Source organism: Eucyclogobius newberryi, unplaced genomic scaffold, assembly GCF_026437365.1.
Source record: "Eucyclogobius newberryi isolate DKJ021-1_F unplaced genomic scaffold, fEucNew1.0.hap1 SCAF_7, whole genome shotgun sequence".
Classification (NCBI taxonomy): Eukaryota; Metazoa; Chordata; class Actinopteri; order Gobiiformes; family Gobiidae; genus Eucyclogobius; species Eucyclogobius newberryi.
In genome coordinates, this window is record NW_027316389.1 from 9,932,172 (window position 1) to 9,954,957 (window position 22,786).

The 22,786-nt window shown below is 40.5% G+C and overlaps 2 protein-coding genes across 2 annotated transcripts in view; both read left to right on the top strand.

The window, feature by feature from the left end:
• ferry3 (FERRY endosomal RAB5 effector complex subunit 3) overlaps positions 1 to 22,786 on the top strand; it is a 452,554-nt gene that overhangs the window by 298,422 nt on the left and 131,346 nt on the right. The gene's annotated exons all lie outside the window — the stretch shown is intronic.
• cdh13 (cadherin 13, H-cadherin (heart)) overlaps positions 1 to 22,786 on the top strand; it is a 352,261-nt gene that overhangs the window by 74,901 nt on the left and 254,574 nt on the right. Inside the window, exon 2 of the mRNA XM_072434742.1 lies at positions 2,337 to 2,457. Coding sequence (XP_072290843.1) covers positions 2,337 to 2,457 — 121 coding nt within the window. The remainder of the gene's footprint in view (positions 1 to 2,336; positions 2,458 to 22,786) is intronic.

A 22,786-nucleotide genomic window follows, 5' to 3' on the forward strand; every position in this document is an offset into this window, starting at 1 on the left:
ACTCAAAAACAGAGCAATGTAGTTTATTCGATCCAATGCAGTGAAGAAAGCTGTAAAGAACGTTACATAGGTGAGACAAAACAGCCTTTACACAAGAGGCTTTATCAGCACAGAAGAAATACTAGTTCAGGTCCACAGAGAGCCGTGCATCTCCATCTTGAAGCCTCTAATCACTCGTTTGAAGACGGTGAGGTGAAGGTTTTAAGCAGGGAGAAAAGATGGTTTGAAAGAGGAGTCAAGGAAGCTATTTTTGTTAAAAAAGAAAGACCTTCTTTAAACAGAAATGGAGGGCTAAGGTTTAATCTTCCTGTTATTTATAATGGGTTACTGAACCCCTGGAAAGGTAGAGGACATTTATATGCTAATCAGGTACTCAGGGTGGTTGAGCCAGGGTCTCACAAAGACAAAGAGGATTCTAATAGCCCATTAAAATTCTGAATAGGCTAGCTCGGTAGATACAAGGGGGGAGTTTCTGTTGAAACAAACAACTCTTTCTACTTCAGGAAGGCTCCTCCCAATGGGCGGGTCTTACCACAGAACAGTATTAATATCGGAGTTCTCGATCTAAATTCTTTTATTGACAATGACTCTTGGATGAGAGTCGAAACGTCTATTTTTTCTAACTGAGTCCAGATGACTACAACTGAAGCTTTTTCTACTTATCTTATCTTATAAACAAGAAGCTGAACCCCATGAATAAGACCACATAGAAACATTGTAGAAACTACTATTGTTTTGTTTTGAAAATGCTATTGTGTTTTTTTTTGTCATTGTGATATCAAGCCTTTTCCTTTGTATTGAAATTGAGTTTTAATTTATAGGACCTGACAACTATACCTTTGGCAAGAAAGTCACCCACATTGCCAAGTCTGAAAGTGGTGTTTGAGTGACAAGTGGTTGTTGGACTGGTCCGGCTGATGGCGTGGGTTGACAATCTGAATAATGAATAATGCATTATAAAGCACTTTGGGTATCTTAAAAGGCGCTATATAAAGTATTATTATTGTACTGGTCAACAGTAAAGACAATTTAGTATCAGTTGTACCATGATATTAGTATTAATTGTACCATAACCATTGTGCTTTGGTTTGTGTGACTTTTCCTCCCAGTATCAAGGCATTTGGGTATTATTTAGATCAAGTAGTGAAACTTCATCGCTTATCTCCTTCTATATTTAATTTGCACCAATCCTCTGGTTCTGTCCGTCTGCACATGCTTACAGATGTATTTATTTCTCTGCCTCTTTGTCGATCATCTCATTAAGTGGCTACACAATACCCAATTTAGTGTGACTAAGACACAGAGTGAGAATGGTAATTGTGCCTGCTTGATAGATATTGCTTTCCTGCACCCGGGGCTTTTGTTTGCCTTACATGGCCCTGTCGTAGTAATCCCTTTGCTCCATTGTGGCAAAGTTAAAGAGAGCCAATCAGAGGAGAACAGCGTCTGTACTGAGACATCAGACAGACAAGCAGCTCAAGAAATCAATTAATGCATGTCATTAGATTCTCTGGGGGAGTCGTAAACATATCTTGAAGATGAAGGTTTGCCTGTGAAAGAGATGTCAAAGCTGACAAGACAATCTTTTGTTATTGTTCTGTTGGAAGATTTGAAAACAAGACGGTGCCTCGGACTTCTATTTTAGAAATATAAGACAAATAGACGACCCCGCAATTGATGTCATACTTTAAAAGATTGTTTTAGTCTATATCGTACACTATAAAAGTAGTGTTTCCCGATATAAAATAATTCAACTATTACTATACTATACTATACTATACTATACTACACTAGACTAGACTAGACTAGACTAGACTAGACTAGAACTATAATTTTGGGTTGAAAATTACATTCTGTTTTGTAAAAATCTAATATTGAAATATGTATCGAGGAACAAGCATTTAAAAAATACAAGTATCAAAATGTTTTTAAAAAGATGAAATGCAAAACACAATTCAACTTTTCTTTTGGGATAGCTCAACATCTCAAATATACACTTTAATCTGTTATTTTGACCAATTACCGATACCATCTGTTTTTTTTTTTGGTCTTCTCTGAATGATTTGACCTCAGCTTCTATTATATTTACTCCCACATTCAACATATTGGCATCTCTTTCTGTTGGATTTTTTTTAGCAGTCATGGAAACAATTTAATTTAAGAAACCAATAAACAGTACATTGACTTGGAATTTAGACAGTAACAATTTCAATAATACACTTTTTTTTTATAGACACGTTCGAAAATATCATCTACATGACTATATTATCATAACCGTAAAACAGTGCAGCCGACTTTGGAGTTGTACTGATGTTGTCCTTGTTCTCTGTGTGCAGGTCTCTTTTGTGGATGGCCAGGAGGACGGAGGCCACGAGGGCTGTGTCCCTGGATTTCAGGTCAAACACTACCAGGTGGTGTACTCCGGACCGTTCCGCAAAGGCCAGTCACTGCTACAAGGTCAGTCAAAAGCAACAAGAGCAAACTTTGTCTCATGACCCCTGCAAGTGAATTCACTCATATCAAACCGTAAAGAAACATGGCTGTGGAACAGCATGTGGAACATGCCTTATACTGAATGACAAAAATGTCTAGAATGGCAGGGGCGAAACTCTCAGTTTGGTCTAGGGGGGTCCAAAAATGTATGGAAATTTTAACACATTTAACAATTTAAATGGTCTTGTAAAAATGCAACAACATTGTTAATTATGATTAATACTATAATACTAGTGTAAGTATTTGCCCTTTAAACAGTCAAAATGTATGACTCGCCATCTCCTCTTCCCTTTTTAAGATCCTGTGCCTACGACATTAAGCTATAATAACTTTATGGAAATACATTTGCTTCACCATGAAACTTTCTAGGCGTTTTGGCAAAATAATAATCATACCCATTCTGATAGATGGGATTTGGGCGGGATTGACAAAAGTGAATAAAAATGATATTCAGGTGATATTGTGTCAATCATATCAATCAATCAAACAAACATAAGTGTGTTTAAACATGTCTTTAAAGACATGTTTAAACACACTTAGAGGGAGAGAGAGAGAGAGAGAGAGAGAGAGAGAGAGAGAGAGAGAGAGAGAGAGAGAGAGAGAGAGAGAGAGAGAGAGAGAGAGAGAGAGAGAGAGAGAGAGAGAGAGAGAGAGAGAGAGAGAGAGAGAGAGAGAGAGAGAGAGAGAGAGAGAAACAAACTTTCTGGTGTTTTGCTTAAAAGAGGCAGAAGGAAACCTGAACGCTGCACAAATATGACTATGAATATGGCTACATTATAGTGTATGATTAATGAACAGGGCAATGTGTCTTCAGTTCTTTATCATCCCTAATCGAGAGTGGAGTGTGTCGTCCTCTCACACGCGAGCATGCAGCACCAACAACCACCAACAAGCCAAATGTGGCAAGCAATTTATACGTAACGCGCTACTGCACAGCGTACGCTAAACAGAAAGTGCATTGGTACAGGGTAAGTGCACAAAAAAAAGATAAGTTCAGACAGAAGAGTTTGCAGTAGCAACGGTTCTGCAGCGAGCCTCTCAGCACAGAGGAGAGGGGAAAGTGAAGTGAGAGAGTGCTAGGGGGTGGAGCAGAGATTTTCCATTTTTAGTGCATCAGAATACAGGTAAGGACTTGTGATTTGTTTCAAACCCTCCTTCCAAAGAGGGCTAATATTTAAATTGTCAATGTGGTCGATGCTGCTCTGTCTGGTCATTTCTGCGTCTCCTTTGATATGTTTGTTTTCCGCAAACCTGCAGTTGAGACACATAAGTGATGGCACAGGTGCACTGTTTATGGAAATGATCAACTTTGGAAATGTCTCATGTTCTAATGTAAAGGATTTGTTGAACTCTGTTACGTCAGTGTTTTGAATGTTCTGGACGCCATTGCCCCGATGAAGGCTTTTTTTTTTTTTTTTTATAAGTTGAAGCTGAATGGAGAAGTGATGATTTGGTCAGGGCACAGAAAAGGGAGTGCTGAAATGGTCAAAACTCCAGGTTCAAAAAGAGATTTACAGAGAGAAGTTTTACATGTACAACCTTATTTCATGTTGAACTAGGGAAGGATATTTTTCTGAAATAATGGGAAGCTGCAGTAACAACTCGCGTGTCCTGTTTGCCACAGTAACAGATGAACAAAGCCTCCAGCTCGGCTACTGTTAGAACTCATTTCCACATCCAAGTGTAATGAGTTTGCATTATTCTTTAATGACAATGTTCAGGGCATTAAAAATGCTATAAATCCCACAATGCAAAAAATAACCCTAAAACCACCTAGGCACATAGCTAAATCACTTGTTGAATCTTGTTGTTTCTTTTGTGTTTCTTTTCTTGCACTAAAATAGACACAAGATGATTTGACTGTGGTTGAATTATTCTCCTTGATGAGTTGCTATTTACACTGTTTGTTTTGTTCCTAACGTCAGCTTTAGGCTTTCTGTTAACTTTGAATGGATCCAGTGCTCATGTGTTGTGGGTGGCTATTTGTGACAACAGTGTGCAGGGAGAGCTAATTAGGTTATAAGTGCTTCAATCTTCAATACAAAGGTGGAATAAAAACAACAAACATTATTATTTTATTTAATTTTTTTGAAAAGCCAACAGTCTCTTGAGTTGCTGAAACAAATGTGTTATATGATTACAGTGGAGTTATTTATTCACTTTACTTGAAATAATTAAATTCAGAATAATCATGGTGCGCTTTTGTCTTGCGAAATCAAGTTAAAAAACATGCTTAACTTACTAATATATTCTCTCTAAAATTATGTTTATAACTACGACCCTCTTTTATTTTATTTTTTTACTAAACACATATTTTAGGACAATGTTCCTCCATTTTCAAACTGGTAAGATAATTCTAACTGGTCTGTGGAGTGTGTTTATAAAGTGATATTAATAATTATTTAGAAATGTAAATATAGGGTTGTTATCTCATATTTTCTTTTTCAATTCCCGTATCATTTTTTTTAATTTTTCAGGGAATGTAATATTTATTTATGCTAAGCTCATCTAGTGTAAAACTGCAGTATGAATCCTATTGTAGTTACAAAATATGACCTCACAGCTGAATCCTTCCTGTACATTTTTGGAGAGTTTTTAAACCTCTGTCATTGCAGTCCAATGTGTGATTCCCCGAAGGTTGGTGCACTTGCACACAGCGGTCTCCTTCCAATCTCAGCTCCACAGTGCTGCCACAATGTATTGATGTGCTGTGTTCTTCTGGGACTGAGGGGACCAGTTCTGCTCCGGTCTCAAAGGGAATCTACAGTAATATGTGCTGCTCCCTCATCCTGTGGGCTTTGACTTTTCTTCACGCGTCACTAAAACCCTTGCTCTTGCATTGGACTTCTGGTTCCACTCGCTTTCTCTTCAGCAAAACATTTGACATATCCTCATTCTCGCAAGTCCTGTTAATATATTATAGTATATATCTGTACGGATTAGCATCTGACTGGCCGGCCGTATGGTTTCAAAATGCTGTTATATACTACCGGTAAATTGAGTTCGAGTCCTGCTTTAGACCTGTTTTACACCTGCTTTAGTCCTGTTTTAGTCCTGCTTTATTCCTTTTTTAGTCCTGCTTTAGACCTGCTTTAGTCCTGCTTTATCCCTGTTTTAGTCTTGCTTTATTCCTTTTTTAGTCCTGCTTTAGACCTGCTTTAGTCCTGCTTTATTCCTGCTTTAGACCTGCTTCAGACCTTCTTTAGTCCTGCTTTAGTCCTGCTTTAGACCTTCTTTAGTCCTGCTTTAGTCCTGCTTTAGACCTGCTTTAGTCCTGCTTTAGTCCTGCTTTAGACCTGCTTTAGTCCTGCTTTAGACCTTCTTTAGTCCTGCTTTAGTCCTGCTTTAGACCTGCTTTAGTCCTGCTTTAGACCTGCTTTAGACCTGCTTTAGTCCTGCTTTAGTCCTGCTTTAGACCTGCCCTAGTCCTGCTTTAGACCTGCTTTAATCCTGCTTTAGTCCTGCTTTAGTCCTGCTTTAGACCTGCTTTAGTCCTGCTTTAGACCTGCTTTAATCCTGCTTTAGACCTGCTTTGGTCCTGCTTTAGACCTGCTTTAGTCCAGCTTTATTCCTGCTTTAGACCTGCTTTAGTCCTGCTTTAGTCCTGCTTTAGACCTGCTTTAGTCCTGCTTTAGACCTGCTTTAGTCCAGCTTTATTCCTGCTTTAGACCTGCTTTAGTCCTGCTTTAGTCCTGCTTTAGACCTGCTTTAGACCTGCTTTGGTCCTGCTTTAGACCTTATTTAGTCCTGCTTTAGACCTGCTTTAGTCCTGCTTTAGACCTACTTAAGTCCTGCTTTAGACCTGCTTTAGTCCTGCTTTAGACCTGCTTTAGACCTTCTATAGTCGTGCTTTAGACCTGCTTTAGTCCTGCTTTAGACCTGCTTTAGACCTGCTTTAGACCTGCTTTAGACCTGCTTTAGTCCTGCTTTAGTCCTGCTTTAGACCTGCTTTAATCCTGCTTTAATCCTGCTTTAGACCTTATTTAGTCCTGCTTTAGACCTGCTTTAGTCCTGCTTTAGACCTGCTTTAGACCTACTTTAGTCCTGCTTTAGACCTGCTTTAGACCTTCTTTAGTCCTGCTTTAGTCCTGCTTTAGAGCTGCTTTAGACCTACTTTAGACCTGCTTTAGTCCTGCTTTAGACCTACTTTAGTCCTGCTTTAGACCTGCTTTAGTCCTGCTTTAGACCTGCTTTAGTCCTGCTTTAGACCTTCTTTAGTCCTGCTTTAGTCCTGCTTTAGACCTGCCTTAGATCTGCTTTAGTCCTGCTTTAGACCTGCTTTAGTCCTGCTTTAGACCTTCTTTAGTCCTGCTTTAGTCCTGCTTTAGACCTGCCTTAGATCTGCTTTAGTCCTGCTTTAGACCTGCTTTAGTCCTGCTTTAGACCTGCTTTAGTCCTGCTTTAGACCTTCTTTAGTCCTGCTTTAGTCCTGCTTTAGACCTGCCTTAGATCTGCTTTAGTCCTGCTTTAGACCTGCTTTAGACCTTCTTTAGTCCTGCTTTAGTCCTGGTTTAGACCTGCCTTAGATCTGCTTTAGTCCTGCTTTAGACCTGCTTTAGTCCTGCTTTAGTCCTGCTTTAGACCTGCTTTAGTCCTGCTTTAGTCCTGCTTTAGACCTGCTTTAGTCCTGCTTTAGTCCTGCTTTAATCCTGCTTTAGTCCAGCTTTATTCCTGCTTTAGACCTGCTTTAGTCCTGCTTTAGACCTTCTTTAGTCCTGCTTTAGACCTGCTTTAGACCAGCTTTAGTCCTGCTTTAGACCTGCTTTAGTCCTGCTTTAGTGCTGCTTTAATCCTGCTTTAGACCTGCTTTAGTCCTGCTTTAGTCCTGCTTTAGACCTGCTTTAGACCTGCTTTGGTCCTGCTTTAGACCTTATTTAGTCCTGCTTTAGACCTGCTTTAGTCCTGCTTTAGACCTACGTAAGTCCTGCTTTAGACCTGCTTTAGTCCTGCTTTAATCCTGCTTTAGACCTTATTTAGTCCTGCTTTAGACCTGCTTTAGTCCTGCTTTAGACCTCCTTTAGACCTACTTTAGTCCTGCTTTAGACCTGCTTTAGTCCTGCTTTAGACCTTCTTTAGTCCTGCTTTAGACCTGCTTTAGTCCTGCTTTAGAGCTGCTTTAGACCTACTTTGGACCTGCTTTAGTCCTGCTTTAGACCTGCTTTAGACCTACTTTAGTCCTGCTTTAGTCCTGCTTTAGAGCTGCTTTAGACCTTCTTTAGTCCTGGTTTAGACCTGCTTTAGACCTGCTTTAGACCTGCTTTAGTCCTGCTTTAGACCTGCTTTAGACCTGCTTTAGACCTGCTTTAGTCCTGCTTTAGACCTGCTTTAGTCCTGCTTTAGACCTGCTTTAGACCTGCTTTAGTCCTGCTTTAGACCTGCTTTAGACCTGCTTTAGACCTGCTTTAGACCTGCTTTAGACCTGCTTTAGTCCTGCTTTAGACCTGCTTTAGACCTGCTTTAGACCTGCTTTAGACCTGCTTTAGTCCTGCTTTAGACCTGCTTTAGACCTGCTTTAGACCTGCTTTAGACCTGCTTTAGACCTGCTTTAGTCCTGCTTTAGACCTGCTTTAGACCTGCTTTAGACCTGCTTTAGACCTGCTTTAGTCCTGCTTTAGACCTGCTTTAGACCTGCTTTAGACCTGCTTTAGACCTGCTTTAGACCTGTTTTAGACCTGCTTTAGACCTGCTTTAGACCTGCTTTAGTCCTGCTTTAGACCTGCTTTAGACCTGCTTTAGTCCTGATTTAGACCTGCTTTAGACCTGCTTTAGACCTGCTTTAGTCCTGGTTTAGACCTGCTTTAGACCTGCTTTAGTCCTGCTTTAGACCTGCTTTAGACCTGCTTTAGTCCTGCTTTAGACCTGCTTTAGACCTGTTTTAGACCTGCTTTAGTCCTGCTTTAGTCCTGCTTTAGACCTGCTTTAGACCTGCTTTAGACCTGCTTTAGACCTGCTTTAGACCTGCTTTAGACCTGTTTTAGACCTGCTTAAGTCCTGCTTTAGACCTGCTTTAGACCTGCTTTAGTCCTGCTTTAGACCTGCTTTAGTCCTGCTTTAGACCTGCTTTAGACCTGCTTTAGTCCTGCTTTAGACCTGCTTTAGACCTGCTTTAGACCTGCTTTAGACCTGCTTTAGACCTGCTTTAGTCCTGCTTTAGACCTGCTTTAGACCTGCTTTAGTCCTGCTTTAGACCTGCTTTAGTCCTGCTTTAGACCTGCTTTAGACCTGCTTTAGACCTGCTTTAGACCTGCTTTAGACCTGCTTTAGACCTGCTTTAGACCTGCTTTAGACCTGCTTTAGTCCTGCTTTAGACCTGCTTTAGACCTGCTTTAGACCTGCTTTAGACCTGCTTTAGACCTGCTTTAGACCTGCTTTAGACCTGCTTTAGACCTGCTTTAGTCCTGCTTTAGACCTGCTTTAGACCTGCTTTAGTCCTGCTTTAGACCTGCTTTAGACCTGCTTTAGACCTGCTTTAGACCTGCTTTAGTCCTGGTTTAGACCTGCTTTAGACCTGCTTTAGTCCTGCTTTAGACCTGCTTTAGACCTGCTTTAGTCCTGCTTTAGACCTGCTTTAGTCCTGCTTTAGACCTGCTTTAGACCTGCTTTAGACCTGCTTTAGACCTGCTTTAGTCCTGCTTTAGACCTGCTTTAGACCTGCTTTAGACCTGCTTTAGACCTGCTTTAGACCTGCTTTAGACCTGTTTTAGACCTGCTTTAGACCTGCTTTAGACCTGCTTTAGTCCTGCTTTAGACCTGCTTTAGACCTGCTTTAGTCCTGCTTTAGACCTGCTTTAGACCTGCTTTAGACCTGCTTTAGACCTGCTTTAGTCCTGGTTTAGACCTGTTTTAGACCTGCTTTAGTCCTGCTTTAGACCTGCTTTAGACCTGCTTTAGTCCTGCTTTAGACCTGCTTTAGACCTGTTTTAGACCTTCTTTAGTCCTGCTTTAGTCCTGCTTTAGACCTGCTTTAGACCTGCTTTAGACCTGCTTTAGACCTGCTTTAGACCTGCTTTAGTCCTGCTTTAGACCTGCTTTAGACCTGCTTTAGACCTGCTTTAGACCTGTTTTAGACCTGCTTAAGTCCTGCTTTAGACCTGCTTTAGACCTGCTTTAGTCCTGCTTTAGACCTGCTTTAGACCTGTTTTAGACCTGCTTAAGTCCTGCTTTAGACCTGCTTTAGACCTGCTTTAGACCTGCTTTAGACCTGCTTTAGTCCTGCTTTAGACCTGCTTTAGTCCTGCTTTAGACCTGCTTTAGACCTGCTTTAGACCTGCTTTAGTCCTGCTTTAGACCTGCTTTAGTCCTGCTTTAGACCTGCTTTAGACCTGCTTTAGACCTGCTTTAGACCTGTTTTAGATCTGCTTTAGACCTGCTTTAGTCCCTATGTATTGCAGCTTCAACTGTCAGGCAACATAAAGAGACTAAACGCTTAACATGTAAAAATCTGTCACTAGATTAAAGTCATTTCTAAAACAGAAAGAACAAATCTGAAAAAGAAGGCGGGTAATTTACTTAGAAAAAAACGCTGTGCCAAATAGAATTTTGCACTTTATGGGAAAAAATATCTAAATTTGGTCAGCTGTGATTCAGGCATTTGCATTTCCAAAGTTACTGTACTTTATTTGAAAAACAAATATATATTACATATCCAATGGCGTTTAGTGCTTTGCTGTGCAGTGTTTTAGGTCCAATAGTGGAGGTTTTTGTGTCGGGTATTTCAATAATGTAGACTGAAAATGTGTAGTCATTTTTATATAATTTGGAGCACAGTGACCTACACTGACATTTTTCACAATTTTGAAGTGCTTTTAAATTGACAGCAACATATGACAAGTTTGAAACTGTTCTTTCAGTCTTGTGTGGTGCATTTCTCAGTATTGTGAGTGTGATTTGGTCAGCCAGAGAAGCATTTTGTCATCTGGATGTTCAGCGGTGCATGTAGTTGAAGACAGGACTCAGTTCTGCTTTAGTGCATGCTGCAGGCCGACAGCGCGCTTTCATTACCTTCAATATGCTCCTGTCAGCACTAACATCTCCCACCGCAGGGGGCCCACTGCTTATGGTCTGGACACAACCACTGACATGTGCCCGCAAACATGATGCATGTGCTTATGCAGCTTTCATTTGACTTTTACGCTGTATACAAGTCTGACAATTCAGTTTGAAACATTTCCTTGGGTTGAACAGTTATTTAATTATGATTGTCGCACAAGCCTTTCACCCCCTCAAAGGTGACAGCCTCAACATCGGCCCGACATATGGTGAAAATGAATCAGCACGAGCTTTGCTTAGTTGATATATTTTTTAATTAAAATGGTCAAATGTTGCACCAAATTATTTCCACGTTTCACGTGCGTTTTTGACACTATGTAACTTTTATCTTTTCATGGAGATGTAATTGCATTGCCTTGTTCCAAATTATATCAAACCTATTTATATTACTATTTTTTATTATTACTATATGCAGCCATTTGTTCTTATAGTAACAATTCTCGGTGTGAGATGGCTAACCAATCCACAGATCTGACCAGTAACTTGACCTGATTGTATCACTATATGGAGCTGGATAAGGTTAATCCCACGCTGCGGAACGTTCCAGGCAAAGCAATAGCACCATGGAGATGAGCAGCTTTACAGGCCTTTCACCAGAAAAGTTCCATAGTGCACTTTTAATGACAATGACATCGCAGCATAGTATTACTGCAGAGAAACATGTAGTGCATATATTGGTGGCACAGATAATTCAGCAGCATTGGCATTTCCACAGAGAGCACATTGTTACCATCTCCCCTCACTGACATCCATTTTGTTCAATTTGAGCAAACGTGTGCAGTGTGTGAGTGTGATTCATACATGTGCCAGAGGCTGCAGCCAGCCCCAGTGTCACATGCAGATTTATGGAAATGTGAGGCACCCGCTGCCACCTGCCGAAGACCTCCTGTGTAATTACCAGCCAGGGGAGGGGTCTGCCAGGCGGGATACCTGTTGGCATGGACCAGGAGCTCAAGGACTTCCATCTTGGTTAAGGGCCAGAGCTGACAAACAGAAGAAGAGGATGTGCACATAATCAGGGTTTGTCTGTCCTGTTCATGCTATCGCTGTCAGTCCAGCACTGTCACTTTAGTCCTCTCCCTGGCTTGTAATTGCAACCAGTCAAAGCTGTGCAAAAGTATCGTTGAGATCCTGAGCAAAACTTGTCCAACATTTGTTATGTGATGAAAATTACCAAAAAAATAACTGGCATTCATCAATAAGGCCAATTGTTTTGAGAGCCTTTTCTCCGATATAAATGTGCTTTAGGCAACGCTAACCTTTTTACACGAAGGACCCAATGTTATTCTTAGCTGCAACATTTGCGTTAAAATGGATCAACTTGTGTCATTAATATAGAGATTGAAACCCTTTGGAGTTCAAGGGGGCTTGTTTTCATGCTTTATATTCTTCATCTTCCAAGGTACCATACATAATTTGCCTCAGAAAAATACTATAAAAGACAGCGGGGGTTTCATTACAGATGTTACAGGAGAAATAAAAGTAATGGAAAAGATAAACATAAACACATCAAAAAACAACATTTATTTCTTGCTCTAAAATACAAACACGACTGAAACACTCTTGATATGTTTATCGAGTCGGTAAGCCAAATTGCTATATTACAACTAAATAAATACATTAAAAAGTACCAAAAAAAACCAAAAGTTTAGTGTTATTTATTAGGCTGTATAGACTTTGGACTATTTCATTTCATGGAACTTTGAGGACTTTAACAAAGCCTTTGTGCTGAACAAACTGACTATAACAATTCTTTGACACTCTGCTGACTAAACTATTTGGCTGCTTGAGTTTCAGATTTCCAGAATAATTAGAACAGAAGAATATACAAGCCTTCAAAATCTAGACAACATCTAAAACAGAGCACTTTTTATTGTAATATCTATGTAGTGCTAGCCAATTCCTCCACCACATCCTTTAGATACACACCATCTGGGTTGATATATTTTTTGTTACACCTGACCTTTCCGTTGCTGTTTGTCTCCAGTCTTCTCTGAGGTGGCGGTGGAGAACTCTGCTGTCACTGACCTGGCAGGCAGTCAGAAATAATAGCTCTTCAAGAACATCAGCTATGCCACTGGACTTACCCTTTCCACTAATTCAATAGAATCATTAAAAAAATAGACACAAGTTCAATGATTTATGCAGACCCGAGGAAGAACTCTGCTTTTTATGGTGCAATGTAAAGCTACAGGGCATATCACATTGACAGCTGATAAAATGTCAGGAAAATAAGGACCTTATCTGTCTCCCGCAGTGCCCCCACGTTGACATTATTACTGGCAAAAACACAGAAGCGCTCCAAACGTTGATTAAGTGTAGCCTTGGACTTAAAAAAGAAAGAACGTGGCCCTCTTGACTTGTGTGTGGATGTCTGGCACAGGACTTGGAGCGTGTTAAAACCTGCTCACAGGCATCATTCTCTGTTTCCCTCCACTTAATCACACATAAGGAATTTAATAACGCTGAATTTTTGCATAGGCTAACAGATTTAGAAAAATTATACAAATGAGATGAGCTGCTCAACAGATGTATTTTTGGGGCGCTAATCCCAAGCTGATATCCACAGTTTAGAAAAGGTGGTACATTTTACACCTCCCTTCATTTGTGTGCACTGGCAAGTTTGAACAAAGTTTGGTTTATTATAATGACTCAAAACGATTTAATTAGTCATGTGCAGTGTTGGGCAGCATCACATTTAAAAGTAACTTAAATGTGTTACTGTCCTGGAAAACTAATGTGTGACGTGAAGTGATGCGTTGTGTGCTCTTGCGTTATCAATAATCAACATTATTGTGTAACTTATGTCGTTTGCCCACAATTCCTTTGCTTTGTTCATTAATGCACAGCAAAACAGAGGTTGTCCAGTGTTGTTTTGCTTTGTTCTTGTTCAGTTTTGTTTTGGTCTTTTATTTAAAGGATTCTTTTGCCCGCAGGCTTTATTATTATTACAACCTGAATTAAATAAAGTCTTCAGAATTGTAATATGAAATCTACATGGCAAAAAGAGCAAGGCAAAGATGACGAGCGTCTTCAGTTGAACAAAAGCAGCATTACAGACGACAAGGAGCCATGTCAGTTTTCCCCTTTATGACGCACAGATTATATGTGGCGGTGCATGGATGAAGAAATAAACTCATTTTACTTACTATTTAAGACCCCAGGAGAATAACTCGTGTGTGTTTGTCTCATTCCTGTCTGGTCTTGTCTGGTCTTTGTCTGGTCTTTGTCTCGATGTCCTGCTTCTTGTCCCCAAACTCTCTGAATGGTTATATACGGCGTGAACATGTGCGTCAGGGTGACCCCCCCATCATGTGGTATAATTAGGTCTTTAAAATGTAAATTTCTGTCCATGGCAGGCAAAGAATTACACTGACTTCAGTCTGAAGATCATTTGAATGTTCTCGTGCAAAACCACGTGGCCACAGGCAATCTGCAAGTGACCCGCGTGGGTCCTGAACCGCACACGGACCGTCAGTGTACACCTAGTCAGTTCTCTGTGATTACATTTTTTTTAGATTTTGAGATTATATGGCAATAAACCTTTTCTGATTCTGATATCAACTTATTTACCATGACTATAGGAACTAAAACAATATTTAACAGGTTTTTTTTCCTACCCATTTTCACACAAAAGGTGATTTTCAGCTCTGCCTATCAAGCAGAGTGTGGTGTTGTAGAGCGGTTGCGCAGGCGAGGCAGCAAAAGTATTGTTCCATGCGATAGCTTCAGAAGGCTAACGAATATTTTCAATTTAAGTTTATTGCAACAACTGCAGTCACAATTTGCATTCATCTCATCTTCAATATGTTTTCATAAATCCTACATATTTGCCTGGATTGAGGAAAGCAGCTTTGTTGTGTGGCATCTCTCCCATCATCATATTGTTTACTAAAAACATACCTCAAGGCATAAACAACCACTGATCACGAAGAGTAGCCTCACATTATTTACCATATTATTAACCACGCCTAAAGGTTGTTATACTTATTTGATGACACTCCCTATATGCTGTAAATTTGCATGTAAAATGTAAAATGTCACTCAGGCACAGCAGCTGCCCCCCCACACACTGTTGCTCTACTTTCTAAATCTGGCCAACCTACTTCCTCCTCCTCAACACCCGCTCCCCTCTCTCGGTGCCACCCAGGCGCCTGCCCACACCTCCGTCATCCCTGATATCGTATGCGTGGCAGGGCGCACACCCGGATCATGCCAGTCTCTCGGCTGTAATGGCGTATCATTAATCACCTCCTTTCACCCCAGTCATAGGCACGGAGCTTCCTTTCCGGTATATTTTTAATTTGACCATAAATCAAGGTCCCGCTTTTGACAAATGAGTGTAATTACAGCAGCGACCATTACTAGCATGAATACAGCTGTGTAATCTATGCAGAATAATGTTTTGGTATACAATATTCAAATATTAACCAGTGTTGTACTCTAGAGTATATGCCACAGATTCACGTTATCCTCTTTGTCGAGTTGTTGCACACAGGCAGGTGATGAAGAGTCTGTTGTGTCCCCCGTGGGAAGAGTATCGCCCACAGTTATTCTACCTTTATGTGGGTCAACTTGTGACTAAAGGCTGCGAGGAGATGCTGGTCAGGGAGACTGGGACAGAGGTGGGAGGCGTTACTTCTGAAAAGGAATAGGTAGAGGAAATGCTGCTGATGGCAAATAATCAGAAAATATCCCGAGAGGTTAGTGTCTTTTTTTAGTTTGGTTTTGGTTGTATACATACATACATACATACATACATACATACATACATACATACATACATACATACATACGTGCATACATACATGCATACATACATGTGTATGTATGCATGTATGTATGTATACATACATACATACATACATGTACATATACATTCTTTGTGATTTGAATGCATTTTTCCTGCTGTGTGAAGCACTTTGAATTGCCTTGTGTATGAAATGTGCTCTACAAATAAACTTGCCTTGCCTACATACATAAATACATACATGCATGCATGCATACATACATACAGACATACATACATGCATACATACATGTGTATGTATGCATGTATGTATGTATGTATGTATGTATACATACATACATACATACATACATGTACATATACATTCTTTGTGATTTGAATGCATTTTTCCTGCTGTGTGAAGCACTTTGAATTGCCTTGTGTATGAAATGTGCTCTACAAATAAACTTGCCTTGCCTACATACATAAATACATACATGCATGCATGCATACATACATACATACATACATACATGCATACATGCATACATGCATACATACATGCATAATCATCACTTTAAACATCTTAGGCACTGATTTGAGGAATAAAATGTTCATAATATGGATGCATTTTTGTTTTTACTGGTTTGGACTTCAACAATGCTTGGACCATGTTTATCTTTTCTATACTGATTTTATACAGCGTTAAATTGATATAAAACGTAAAACTCAATGTTATTCAGACGTCAACTGACAAATGCATTTGAAATATGTCCAGGCTTCTGTACTGAATATAACACCCTTTTGTCCAAACATCTGGTGAATAAGTTGTGCATCTTCCTCTGACAAAAGGCCCAGAGAGACTGCCTGCTGAGGCTCTAATCACAGGGCATCAGGGCCGAGCGCCGTGCTGCCAAGTCCCCATCTGCAATCCCACTGTGATTGGTCCTCTTTTGATGTACAGGTCTGTTGGTCTCCTATTTTATAAGCAGCTCACACTAGCCAAATTCAACCTTGCGACGTCACATGAGGTGGGGAAAGCACAGTATGGTTTGTTATGGAAAAAATCTCTCTAACGATTATCAAGAAATAGAGAGTTGTCTTTTCTCAATCGTGAATGGTTTAATTAAATGTACAATCTGAATTAATCTGTTCCAAATCCAAGTGTATCTGTCCCTTCCTAGTCCCCCTTTATTTTGTTTTACTCTTGATTGTCACATAACCCACATCACATGGAAAGTTACTGGCTCTGAAACAAAATGGTACGTAGAACAAAAGAAGAGAGGTAGTTGATTGCATTTAAATCCTGACTGGCTGACACTTAAGGAAAAAGACAATGCCCTGGCCGAAAGACCAGGGAGGTTATGCAAAAAGGACCTGGGCTCCCGGAGTTTCTCTCTCGAATGGAGAAATCAGTCTTTGATCAAAAGGATCACAGCACAGACATGTAATTACCGGCGATGCTAACAGTAGGCTCCAGGTTCGAACTGGAGATGTGAAGTCTATAATGTCACAAAGAATAAGGACCACATTATATTTTTTCATAACATGTTGCTCATGTAATTGCACATGCAAAACCTAACTATACCATGACCCATGTAATGTGTGCTCCTGTTCCTTGTAAGAGTCGATGAGCTCCACTCCAAACAAAATGATGGAGCCGTGAATATCTTTTAATCAATAATTACTGTGTACAGCAACAGAAGTTTTCAAGTTTCTCGTCTCCTGTTAGTCTTCCTGCTGCTTCAAGCTGTTGTAATCCAAAGCCTGATGGAGGAGAGTGTCACAAGCAGGACAAACTACAGTATTAGTTATTTACTGCCATTGGGCTTTTTATTTCAGCTACAGCTATTGCACTTTAGCAAACAAACATGATGACGTCAGCGGGAGTGGCTTGATTTGTTTGTGCAGGCAAATGCAGGCCACAGAACACTCCACACTTCTGTTCGGGCAGAATACTCAATATTGTGGAATGGGGGCAGTTTGAGTGTCATCACACCTCATAGTTGTATTTGTATTTAATGTATTTGTAAAGGAACAACACATATTTGATATATTTTAATGATTAACTGGCATCATGTCTAAATGCTTTAAAGAACACATTTATAATGTAGATATGTCAGTTAGCAATTAAGGTTAACATTTATTAACAGGTAATTCATATTAATGATTGTTTTTATATGGTCCTGATCATAAGTCATTAAAAAAGATTGTGTCTGGTTTGATAAAATATATTTTTTTAAATCAGGCTAGCCTGAGCTGGACTTACAGGAAATTCAGAAGTAAGATTTTATTAGTTCTGGAATAAATTTAAGGGAACCCTGAACCCTAATGTCACACTCGTTTTCAGACCATTTTTGGACCAGTTTTACGTGACTTTAATTGTTCTGCAGGCAAGAAAGTAAGCAACAAAAAGTAGTTGTAGGATACAGTGTCCATGATCTTTCAATTATGCAGTCTTTAGCTGAGGAAAGGCGACTTTGGCCATTGTTTGGATGCAGAAATCAGAGCAGACTGAAGCTGCAGGAAAAGGATCACACACCCCGGGGGGAAGGAGCGGCTGGAAGTCACAGACCAGAGGCATCCAGAGGCGTCCAGAGGCGTCCAGAGCATGATCCAGAGGCGTCCAGAGGCATCCAGAGGCGTCCAGAGGCATCCAGAGGCGTCCAGAGGCATCCAGAGCATGATCCAGAGGCGTCCAGAGGCGTCCAGAGGCGTCCAGAGGCGTCCAGAGGCGTCCAGAGGCATCCAGAGGCATCCAGAGGCGTCCAGAGCATGATCCAGAGGCATCCAGAGCATGATCCAGAGGCATCCGGAGGCGTCCAGAGGCATCCAGAGCATGATCCAGAGGCGTCCAGAGGCGTCCAGAGGCGTCCAGAGCATGATCCAGAGGCATCCAGAGCATGATCCAGAGGCGTCCAGAGGCATCCAGAGGCGTCCAGAGGCATCCAGAGCATGATCCAGAGGCATCCAGAGCATGATCCAGAGGCGTCCAGAGGCGTCCAGAGCATGATCCAGAGGCATCCAGAGCATGATCCAGAGGCGTCCAGAGGCATCCAGAGGCGTCCAGAGGCATCCAGAGCATGATCCAGAGGCATCCAGAGCATGATCCAGAGGCGTCCAGAGGCGTCCAGAGCATGATCCAGAGGCATCCAGAGCATGATCCAGAGGCGTCCAGAGGCGTCCAGAGCATGATCCAGAGGCATCCAGAGCATGATCCAGAGGCGTCCAGAGGCGTCTAGAGGCGTCCAGAGGCGTCCAGAGCATGATCCAGAGGCGTCCAGAGGCATCCAGAGGTTGTTCTGTCGGGCTCCTACAAGCAAGAAATCAAGATCAGAAATTTATGCTCCCTCCTGTAGACAGGACAATAATTCACACATTATTAGTAGCTACTAAGGAAATGTACATTATTGGAAATATGGCAAAAACATGCCACATTTCTGAACACAATTCACTAGGTATTTGTTTAACAAACATGGATTAGTTACACATTTAGATCAAATAGTGAAACATCAAGTCAGTTTAAATGGAGTCAGTTGTAAAATTTCCATTGCATGTCACAAGGAGAACAAAGGGGGTTTTATCTGTAGGGGAAATTACAACTTTACCACAGGGGTCCTTTCCTTGCTGTCATTCCTTTAGAGATAAGGCAGGATTAAATTATCTGCTCTGGGGGCCGTAAAAGCAGAGTGATGCTGCCTTTATGGGTGATGGTTCACCATCAGAACCTTTGGCTTTGTTCTTCAATAGTGATGTGAACATCACTATTTCAATTACATCCTGATAATGTCTTTTAAAGATGTTTGAGATGTGCATATACTATACTTGCCTAATCTAAAATAAATGTGAAGGGTTTCATTATAGCTCCTGAAATGAAAAAAAAGATTAATTAACTCGGCATAATTTAGAGCAGGACATATTCCAAGAGCATATTCATCAATTAGTAACATCATGTTTTTAATTGCAGCTTATAATACATTTAAAGTGGTAGTTTTGGATACCAGAAATTAATTCTCATGATTAATATTTGATTATTACTGCCAGATGCAGACACATCTTGAATCTGAAGGAAAGTGATGGCCTAAAATTATCATATGCCACTGTCAGCCAGTGATGTGCGCTCCAGCTGGGAAACTGCCACCCAACATCTTGTTTAGTGTTTGAAAATATCATCAGAATTTAGAGCATGACTCAAGGTCTGCGTGTAGTATTGATTTTGTAGCAATACCAAGGGACTATCCTCAGTCACTGGCAGAGTAGCACTTAAGATTACCCGGTCACCCAACATCTACGTTGGCCAGTGTTGGGGACACTATCTATACATCTATATTTACAGTGGAATGAAAACGTGTTTGCCCCAGTCCTGATTTCTTTTTATTTTTTTAATGTTTGTTAAACTTAAAACAAAGCAAAAAAAAAAGTCAAAGACAACACAAGGCAACACGAAAGGCAGTTTTGAAATGAAGGTGTTTATTATCAAGGGAAAACAAAATTCAAACTTACATGGCCCTGTGTGAAAAAGTGTTTCCCCCTCTTCAGTTAAAACTTAACTGCGGTTTATCACACCTGAGTGCAATTTCTCTAGCCACGCCCAGGCCTGAATACTACCACACCCGTTCTCAATCAAGATATCACTCAAATAGCACCAGCCTGACGTAGTGAAGGCCAAAAGGTCCTCAAAAGCAAAAAGACATCATGCTGAGCAAACGAGAAAGAATAAGAAAAAGAAATAAAAATGACATTTGTTTGTTAAAATTTGCTATCTTCATTTAGAGAAGCAGGTCACATCAGCTGACCAAGTTACAGTGAAAACGCAAGCTATATATAATTTTTTTATTATTATTTAACAGACTAGATAAAAGGTGATTCAAATATTGGAAGTTTTTTGTGTTTTTTAAATGCCGTGGCTATTTAGTTTCTCTGTGTCATGTTCTGTGTTTTATGTATGTTTTAAATAAATGCGGAAAAAAAAATAGAAATTAGACAGCCATTTTCTTACATACCAGCTTTGTAGATCATTGTGTTCAGCTCACAAATCTTTGATCATTGAGTCCATTCATATCGAAGACTGTTTGGACAGATATAACCTTACCCCAAATATTCCCCATTTTTGCCCAGATTTCGCTATCTACGCCAGACTCTTCCGATTTCCCTCCCCAGCTCCATCCCCCTCCTTTGTTTGAGTGGAAAAAATAAAAAACCTTGGATCCGGCTCAAAACTCTACATCTATCAAAAGAAAAAGGAGGTTGGGGTTTACCTTACGTGAAATATGACTTTATTCCAGCTCAGATCAGAGCACTGTACTGGTGTGACCCAGAATATGAAGCTCAATGGAAAAATAGAGTAGTATGTGCAGGAGGTTCTTGTACAGGCTTTACTGGCAGTTGAGTCATTTGGAGGAAGTGGAAAATCCCTGGGTAAAATCTGTGCTTACGACCTGGCAAGAGCTAATCAAAACATACAAACTAAAATCTTAAACTATTTAGCTTGTGATCAAAGTTTTGCACACAAACAAGACTTTTATTGGTGTTTTCAAATAAGGAGTTTTGTAACCAAGAAATTCAACAAAGCAATGACCACTACATCCCTCTGACTGAAATATTTTTTAAGGCAAACAAATCAGAACTTTCAAGGGGAATCATATCTACATTTGTTTTATTTTTTTGTGTTAAACGATAGATCTGATGTGGGTGATCTGGGTTTGAGACTCAACTTGATCTTCATTTTAATCATTTTGTCCTTTCATATTTAAACTTTTTATAGATTGCACAGTCTGTATTGTTTGTTACAGAGCGTTCTATTCAAAAGCATCAGTTTCATGTGAAAACGTGTCATTTGTGCAGAGCTGAGGTTGCTGTTCTCTGCTCTGAGCCCTGATTGGCTGCTCTTGCTGTCTGTCACGTTCGCTCTTCTCTATCTCTGATTGGACGCTGGCTCTCTTTACCCATTGTTTCAATGGTTAGTTTGGTTGAACTGGTGTATGATTGGCTGCATGTAGAACGTGGGTGGGAGTGTAGCAAGTGTGCAATGTTTACAGCAGAAGGAGCTCTGATAAGAGCGCTCTGAGCAATCTGACCATGGACTTGACAAAAAGGCCTTTTCTACATAATTTATCCGTGTTTTGTAGAAAGTGTAGGGCATCTATACAGCTAAAGCAGAGCAACTATCATATCACTCATAAAGTAAGAGATTGTTACTTCAAACTAAATTTTTCAGGTAAAAGTGTTGTGTCAGAGAGTCACTCCAAGATGTACAATTTCATGAAAAAGTTACTGTAAATGTAATTAAATACTACCACCTCTGCGGTTCTGTTTTTTGGAGGGTTACTGTATGTACAGGAAATACAGTGTTGGGGAGAACTAAAAGCACATCATATCGGCCTGAATGAGCAATGCTCATCATCTATTTGGGCTAAGCCCTGAATGTGCAGAACGTCTGGCTCCGCCTCTGTTCTGAATCCTTTTTGCTTGTAAAGTTCCTTCTTTTCAACAGTCTTCTATAGAAATCTAACTGCAGTCGTACAAAGTTTTGTGGATAGATTTTTAAACTGTTGAACTGGAGTGTTTAATTTCCTTTGAGTAATAGAAAGCAGTTCTGTCCGTGTTTGCTGCTTCGGTGTGTTCATGCACGTCCTTGTTGACTGATAGCTCAGCTCAGACAAAGACCCGCTCCATTGGTCTAACTGCTGAACGCTCTGTGAATGGTTGTGGGCCGGCAAGGCACGGACTATAAGTAATATATTGTTGTTGAAGTATTAATATATTTTTAATGTCTGCAACTGTAGGGGTCTTCCTGGATAAAAAAAAAGGACTTTCGAACGCACCAAAACTCTGGTTCAACAAGGCTTTGCAGTAGACATTCCGAGTGAACTGTGCTCTCTCTAAGCAGATAATGATATGGTACTGCCGCACAGGTGACAGAATTACTTTGTGTCAAAAGTTTTCTTCTGTTACTTCCCTGTATTTGGCTGCTGGCCGGGAGCCCAGTATGGCTTCCCTTGAGTGGCCAGAGAAAGTGCTGAGTAACAGCCTGCGCCTCGGGGTGAAGCTGGGTGTTGCTGGCTTCCTGATGTTTATCGATCTACCTGACTGCATCATTGTGCATGTGTGCTTCTGGTGGCAGCCAGTGCACATAATGATTGCTTATAGATTTTATGTGTGGACCTTGTTGTGCGTATTGACACACTTGTTTGATGGACATGTTAGACCGCTGCAGCTTTTGGGCACCCAGCATTGCTTCCTTGCTTGGCAAATATCCCGACTAAGGTGAAAAGCAACCTTTATTTACACACCTGATCCTATTTTCACATACAGGTGCACAGAAAGTAAAGTACTATGCTGGAGAATAAAAATATATCTTTCAGGCCACTGTGCACCAATAGATGCACACTCACTCGTTCAGTCTAGTGGGGCTTCCGCAGCCAACACCAACAAGACATCACCTAAAGCGTCATCAGCAAACTGTGGGGGAAAAAAACAACAACCCACAAAACACTGAAAACGCATCAGGGGGTT